The 7,910-nt window shown below is 41.9% G+C and overlaps 1 protein-coding gene across 1 annotated transcript in view; it reads right to left on the bottom strand.

Moving 5' to 3' along the window:
* Positions 1-1,679: 1,679 nt before the first annotated feature.
* Positions 1,680-7,910, bottom strand: part of nell2a (neural EGFL like 2a) — a 79,616-nt gene continuing 73,385 nt past the window's right edge. Inside the window, exons 18-20 of the mRNA XM_079682319.1 lie at positions 7,538-7,714; positions 4,316-4,540; positions 1,680-2,476 (exon numbers count right to left, since the gene is read on the bottom strand). Of these exons, the coding sequence (XP_079538445.1) occupies positions 2,435-2,476; positions 4,316-4,540; positions 7,538-7,714 (444 nt within the window). The 3' untranslated portion in view covers positions 1,680-2,434. The remainder of the gene's footprint in view (positions 2,477-4,315; positions 4,541-7,537; positions 7,715-7,910) is intronic.

The following is a 7,910-nucleotide window of genomic DNA, read 5'->3' as shown; positions in this document are numbered from 1 at the left end:
AAATCAAAGTGAAGTTAGAAAACTGTTAGTATTGGATCTGTGCAAGTCACCAATTTGATTTTACTTATTCATCTTACAAAATCAATCAATTCACTCTGTCGCCCAAGTTAAGCCGACGTTCGAAGGCTTAATGTATAATCTCAGCAGTTGGTCATGCATCTTGATAATCCTTTAAGAATGACACACTTTTAATATGGTGTGAGATTACCAGCAGGAACATGTAAAGCATTAGATTCACTGCAACCGACATGAACAGCTATCCCTTCGATTCATTTAATACAGATTTCATTCAGGTTGTGTGACCAACCAATGACTTATGTCCATGAGGTATAGAGTGCTAGACATATCCTGTGCTTGTATGAATGATTATCATTATCATGTATTCAAGTATTTAAGATCATCTCAACAAACCATTATACTTTTAAGGAGAGAACTGCATCTAGAGATATCTGTGTTGGATTCAAAGGAAAACAGATAGAAGGGATTACAAATACAAAAGTATTTAACCAATGTACCTAGTGTACAAGGTAACTAAATACTATTAAAAAGGTGTTGATTTTCACATTTAGGGCAACTTGAATATTTTAATTACATGGCAAGTAAGTGAACTCAAGAAAGATGGATGGATACTTTTCTCATCCCGAGGGAAATTGAAGTGATGAGAAGATATTATTTTGCCCTTTTTTGTTTGCAAGGTCAATAATGAACTTTAAAATGATGTTATTTTGTCCATTTAATGTGGATGTTACACGTAAATACTTTTCTTTGTTATAAAAGTGCTACGAAACTACCTATTAACCTTTAATGAAGCCATTATCTACAACTGACCTGACCATAAATGCCCTAGGAAGTAGAACCCTGATTAAAACTCAACGCCAATTATTAATTCAATTGTTTGGAGAGGTATTATAAAACGTTATGATCGTTTTAGAGGCTGTAGTTTGTGATACATTACACAGAGGTGTTTCTGTTATTTAGCCTACCATTATTCAGGTAAACAGTGTTGATTAAATAATAGAAACACTTATACAAGCATTATTATTTGCATAAAAGGTATGGTCTATTATGGGACTGTTGTATTACACTGCAGTTGTTTAAAGGGGACCTATCATGCAAAATGCACTTTTGTACGTCTTGTATACATGAATAAGTGTCCCCGGTGTTCGAAGGAACTCACCAAGTGTCAGAAAACACAACCCTCTCTATTTTCCTCCATACCCAAATCTCTTAAAAAGGGGCTGCAAATGATCTGATACAGACTGATCCAGATTTGAACACTTCTATGACGTCACAGAAGTGGCGCTACGGCTATTGGGCCAACTCCACCAATCAGGAGGAGACAGCCACGGACATTGCCGTTGGAAAGCGCTGGAGACGCTGTAGTACATATGCCAGGCCTGTAGATGGTGCTGTTCTCACAGAATCAGCCCATGCAAAGACAGTGTTAAATTGAGCGAAATGAGGAATGGCTAAAATGCATGATCTGTTTGGTATTTTGAAAAATAAAAAGTATAAATATGCCTTATATAGGTATGGTCCTACACTATATTATTCAAATATAGCATGATAGGTCCACTTTAAGCTATAGGTGTACCGGATAAACTGGCGAATAGAAATGATCAAATATAAATAAAGAATACAAATAAACCGCCCACTCATACATAAGCAAAAGACAAGAATTAAATGTAAATGGATATACTTTATTTCACTATTACACAATAACAAGCTTGGAAAGAAAAATTACAAAAAAGAGAAATGGAACAAAATGCTACAAAGCACCACATAATAAAGACAATTCATAAATGTGGCAAAGGAACCTTATGCTAAACGCCTTTACTCTATCTAAGGTATCATCATCATCATCACTGAGGACTTAGAAATCAGCAGAAATGTTTTGGACATCAAGCACAGTCATGCCAGTAATAGTAATATCTTACAGATTCATGTAGCGATGATTCGGAGTGTGGGGGGGAGGGGGTCGGTGATCCTTAAAGGTTCACTTTGAAGTGGTGAGACAAAGAAAGTGGGTTTAAGGAAACTGTTTTCCATCATCTGTTTGGTACGATATAGGTTTGCATTTGGTATAAAGAGGAGTTAAGGAGGCAGACGTGGGTCACAACGCATTTGCAAAACACTCCTAATGCTTTTACATGCATGAGGTACCAGTTGGCTGGACTTATAAACATACCATAAGAGCTAGAAATCTGCAGAAAGTACCTGAAGGATACATTTTTACAATTGTCTGTTTGTGACATTAAATGAATTATCCTGACTTGTAACCCCCCCCCCCCCCCATCCCTCTGAAACAAATCCTAACGAAGCAAACACTGTGTGACCCACGCCTGCAGGAGGACAGTGAGGAGACATAGGGGTGGTGTTACTTTTTTTTTTTTACATGGAGAACACTGTACAGGTGCCTTCAGCTCTGCCGGGACTAAAGGCACATGGGGTCCACTGAGCAACAGATGTGTCCGTTCTGGAAGAGAGAGATGGGGAAAAGAAACACATCAGTGATCATCAACCTCTTCACAGTGTTTTCCAAGCTCTGTAGTTCATATGTTAAGGTGCTGCTGCAGCATACAGATTGAGTTTGGCATTTAGAAATCCCCTGGGTATCATTCCAGCACCAACTGATCCAATAATTCGGAGAATACAAATGTGAATGCTCTCAGAGACATTTCACTTTTAACTATGGTGACTGGATGGCTAAAGGTTAGCTAGGGGAGACATCTGACTGCAGCACAGTTCAAAGAGCACATTTTGATTAATTTAAATGAAATGTTAACTTCTTTGATTAAAAGATAGAGTTAAGTCTGATGTTGATCAGTTTCCATATTTCCCGTTTCTGTTGTTGTCTATTGTCAGGCAAGCAGAGAACACATATTCCCTTCCAGAAACTCAAGCAATGGAGTCAGTCTTAGTGGATTAGTCCCAAAGCTGAGGCAAACAATTTATGCTCACAATTGTTAATGAAAAGGATATTCGCCTGCTTGGTTTACTTTCAAATGGATTGTTCTGGGCCAAAAGTCTTAAAACTAAAACTTGCACAGAGCAGCTTCCTCCATCTCATTTACTCCCACCAATTATGCTAAAAGTTTGTCTGTGTTTCCTAGATGGAATATTTGAGGCTCCATACATCGTAAGTGCAGCGTGTGCAAACATGTCTGCTTGTTTAACGCCGTGCCGGCTGCTGTGGCTGAGCCGGAGGCGAGGAGAAGGGGAGCTGGAGGAGGTTTTCTCAGTGTGCGTTCTCATAGTCTACATTTCAGTTCTTTTTCATTAAAGGAATTGTTGGGTAAAATACACGTATTGCTTTCTTGCTGGGAATTTGATGAGTAGATCATAATCTCGTATCTGTGGAGAAATATGAATTCACAGCAGTTGGCTTTGTAAGTTTCGCATAAAGATAGGATACAGGAGTATTGTCTTTGCTGTGAGGTTGCCAGGCAACCAGCAATGACTGCATGAAGTTAAGTTCCCTATGAAGGAATAAAACCAGCACTTGTAGTTTTAAATAATTCGTATATAATACGCTTTTTTTAATCAGAGATTTTTGAGAGATATAATGATTACATTTGTGAATTTATTTGTCAGATTTCATTACTTTTGGATAAATCCAGGCTAGCTGTTAGCCCGTTTTGAATCTTTATGCTAAGCTAAGCTAACTGGCTGCTAGCAGTATCTTCATATTAAGCAGACAGATATACAGTATGAATAGAAGCACTAGTTTTATGTAACCCTGCAAGAAAGTAAATTAAATTCATAAAATTTTGAACTATCCCGTTAAGGATAACTCACAGTAGTATCTTGTTTTGATATGCCTATTAATTAGCCCCTACTGTAGTTACTAGAGTATATTAAACCTGGACTATTGAAAGCACAGTTTGCAAATGGAGCATTATATCTCATTTTCTATACTCTCTGAGCTTTATTGTGATTTTGAATAAAAAAACATATTTTTAGAGTTTAAATCTCAGTCTTTTTGTCGAACTGTGTGTATTTCGGTTTAGAAAATAGACTGAGTTAATAATTTCATTAACCTTTTTCATCTTTGGGCATTTCTATTAAAATTGTAAATTATGTTTTGCTGTCTGCAAAATGAGAAACTAAAAGCTGCTTTTGCACCGACAGACATATTTACCACAAAGTGTAATAAATACGGTGGCAAAGATGCACAATCTGCCTCCACGATGTAAAGTCTGGAGCTCAGTGTGCTCCTTCTTTTTCAAAGGACAGAGGATTCTCAATTTCAAAGCCATCTCTCCTGGCCGTCTTTGCTGTAATTTGCTGTTTTGGAGGCTGCGGGCGGGCGTACCTTGCACTGGCACAGGGTGCACTCCGTGCCGTGTTTGATCCAGGAGGAGCCGCTGAAGCGTGAGATGTTGTGCTCGTCTGCGCACGTCTTGGTGATGTCGTTGCGGATGGTGTCGGCCTGGCACGGGTCGATGACGCAGCGGGGACAGCACTCGCCCTCGGGCACCACGGTGAACTCACAGTCCACGGGGGGGCACGGCAGAGGCCAGCAGTCCACCTGCCCCTGCTGCAGAAGGGGAGAGAGAATTTCAGAGAGATTCAAAAAGCGATTCAAAATAATCTGTGAAAACGCTCTATTGCATTTCCCTGCCCCAAACAAGTTATTCATTCAAATACACATATTTCTCCTGACGCTGTGTATTTGCATGCTAGGGGGAGCGGAGCGTCTCCACTTGATGAAAAAAACTGTACTTAAGGTACCTTGAAAATATAGATGAGCAGAGCAATCTTCCAACACAGTCAGCAAGTATTTTTCAGACTGTGGAAGTAAATGTTCCGGCTTTTTAATTGACTTGTTCTAGTCCCCCTCTCTCCTTGTTGTTCCTATACTAATCTCACAGCAAACTTTCAGCACAGAGAGCGTTATTGGATTTCTGCTGCTGCCATTTTCTTTTGGCCGGAGAAAACAGGTCATAAACATTGGCCAACTTCATAAGCCCTAACTATTGTATGTACACTATATCATTCAGACCTGACCCACTTCTGCTTACACTGGCATCTATGCGCCTTTCTACCTCACACTGACCCTGGGAATGAAATATGGTGTCAGACTGTGTTTAAGCACACTGCAGACACAAAAGGCATACACACACACATTAAGTTACAGGAGGCTTGATGCAAGTTTCCCACAGGGGATATTTAATATCACTGAAAAGTGTCTGGCTCAGCATTTTAGGGAATGTTGTAGTAAATTAGGCTGGTTATAAAGCGCAGGCTCTTGCAGGGCTAATGTTCGCTCCCTGCTTCCATAGTGTGTAAACATTTGAAGTGGGGAAACCCCCCCCGACTGGCACTCTTTGCTGGTAGCCAGAGGGAGGGATTGAATCTAGCCTCAGGTACCTGTCCCACGCTGAGGAAAGGGACACTGCCATCTTGGTCGGTTTATGCAGATGTGGCCTATGTTCACAAAGGAATACGATGTGCTACACAATCAGATTCGATTTACTTTTAACCCAGAGCAGTGTGCAGTGGAAACAACCTAAAGCTGAAGCTGGTCTTTCATTTCTTTGATACATTTCAGAAGGTCATTATTTTAATCTGGCTTTTCATGGAGTGGTCATGGTATCTAGCTATAAATTAATCTCTTTGCTTTTACATAGATAGATGCAGGGATTCACTGTGGATACGACTGCCTTTCACAAAAAGCCTCCAGGAGATTACAAATAATGACATTTATATTTGCCAGGGAATCAACCGGCAGTAATCTGGCTCTTTTTCTTCTCTTCGCCCCGACCTAAAGTGCAACCTATGGCGAAGGAATCTGCTCCTTTGATCTCCTGGAGATTTAACAAGATAGCAAATATCAAGCGGCCCATGTGTGCACATTCATGCAAAAGGCCACATTCTTGATTTCAAATGATTGCACGGTTAGCGCCCCGAAGGATTCACGTCTCTTGGGTCTTGGGAGAATGATCTGGCTGCAGTCGCTGAGTGTTTTAAGGCCCCTGCTGAGCCTGGACAGCCACGGCTCTTCTGAGTGTAGCGCCATTCAAGGTTCATTTCACGTCCCTGTCACGCTCCCAGAGCCTCGGTACGGTATCGCACGGCAGCCTCCTCCCTCGCCCTTTCAAGTGCTGCTCTTTATACCGAGCGGCTGGTGGTCCCCTGCTTTGGCTGAATGTGTTTTTATCTCTGACTGCCTGCATGCCTGCCTGTATGAAAGCATTATCGTGTGTTGTCTTGGTGACAGGTGTGCCCTCCGACATGTACATGTGTGTGTACATACTCGTCTTTGTATTCGGTGTGTGTACGTGTGTGTGTGCTCATGCTGCTGCAGCCTGCATCCTCAAATGGGTTTGTGTCTGTTTGTGTCAACATCTATAAGTGCCTACAGTGAGCACAGCCTCAGCGAGAGTGAAGCCGAGCGAACCCATTTTCAGCCGACTGCGCTTCCCCGCTGCCTCTCAGCTGAGCAGTGATTTTCAAGCTCCTCTCTATAATGGCTCGCGGTAAGAAATCTAAAAAGGCAACCCTCAGGTAAGGGCATCACAATGGCGGGGTAGGGGAGGGAGGAGATGGTATTAGTGTTGCCACTCATACCATAAATCTGGAGCCAAGTTATATTAGCTACAAGTAATGCTGGTCTTTAAAGGCACCAAAAAGGGAGGGGGAGGGAGAAGAAAAACGAGTTTCTAAAGTGCTTGTCTGAGATCCACTGTGAGGATGATTTGTGAGTCACTGAACAGAAGGAGTGACACTGGTGTGGGTGTGTGCTACAGTGTTGGTGAGACAAGACAGTGCGGTATAATGTAAAGAAAGACATTTGCATTTAATATGCATATGGGTGTGTGGTGGGGGGAGCTTCACAGTATAAGGATTGATTGTTTTTTTGTCAGGTTTATTGGGAAACACTTATGAAATGCTTCTCTGCTGTTCGAGCAGCAGCAATGTGACTACTGGTTAAAGGTCGACATGGCAGAAGACGTGGTGAAACATGTCTTTGAAAGATTTATATGATGAACACTGTGTTTTATTGTTTTGTATGAGAAATATGATTGCATGTAGAGGACACTGAGGAACACCATATACTCATCAATCAACACAACCTTCTCAAAGCACACACAGATGATACGTCGTGCTACACCTCCCACTCTACAGGCAAACACACTTTCTCCTCTTCTTCCAACCTTCAATACAAACATACAATCCCATCACAGCAGTGAAGAGGGTCCTTTGAATTCTTTCAAATCTCACTAATGACTTACTTCTGACACGAGTTGAAAAGCAATCTTCATGTTCTCCTCTCCGCAACCTTCCTTATTCACCTCCTAATCACTCCCCCTCTGCTGCCACAAAACTTCTCTCCTTGACTCTCTTTACATAGCACGTCTCTCATTCATTTCCATGGAGACTGGGGTATTGTTCTGTGTCTTGTGTGGGCACTGTGGCACGGCAATGAATGCTTATGTTGTTTTTGCTAAATTGCTCTTGATGAAAGCATCAAAAGTCCCCGCGATGTGAGGTTCATAAACATGCGGGGGTTTGTTTATCCAGCCGTACTCACCAGGCACTGGCACTGCTGACAGTTCTCCACCCATGTGTCTCCGCTGCCGTAGGTGAGCAGGCCGTTTTGGTGCAGGCACTGGCTGCTGAGGCGGGGGTCGCACTCGGGGCAGCAGAACAGGTCGGCGTTGGGGTTGTCGCAGTCGCACACCATCCGGCGGCACATCACCTGGCCAGCCTGAGCGGGGAGCAAAGAGCACAAGAGCGCACAGTGTTATGGAACATTGCATCATACAAAGGGAACATTTAAAGGTCACCTACTATGCAAAATCCACTTTTTCATGTCTTTTATACATCAACATGTGTCCCCTCTGTGTAAAGAGATTCTGAAAGTTTCATGAAAAAAGATTCTCTCTCTTTTTGTCCTGATCCAT

Source organism: Notothenia rossii (genome assembly GCF_949606895.1).
Source record: "Notothenia rossii genome assembly, chromosome: 5".
Taxonomy (NCBI): Eukaryota; Metazoa; Chordata; class Actinopteri; order Perciformes; family Nototheniidae; genus Notothenia; species Notothenia rossii.
Note: the sequence above shows the minus strand (reverse complement) of the source record. Positions and strands in the feature narration are given on the sequence as shown.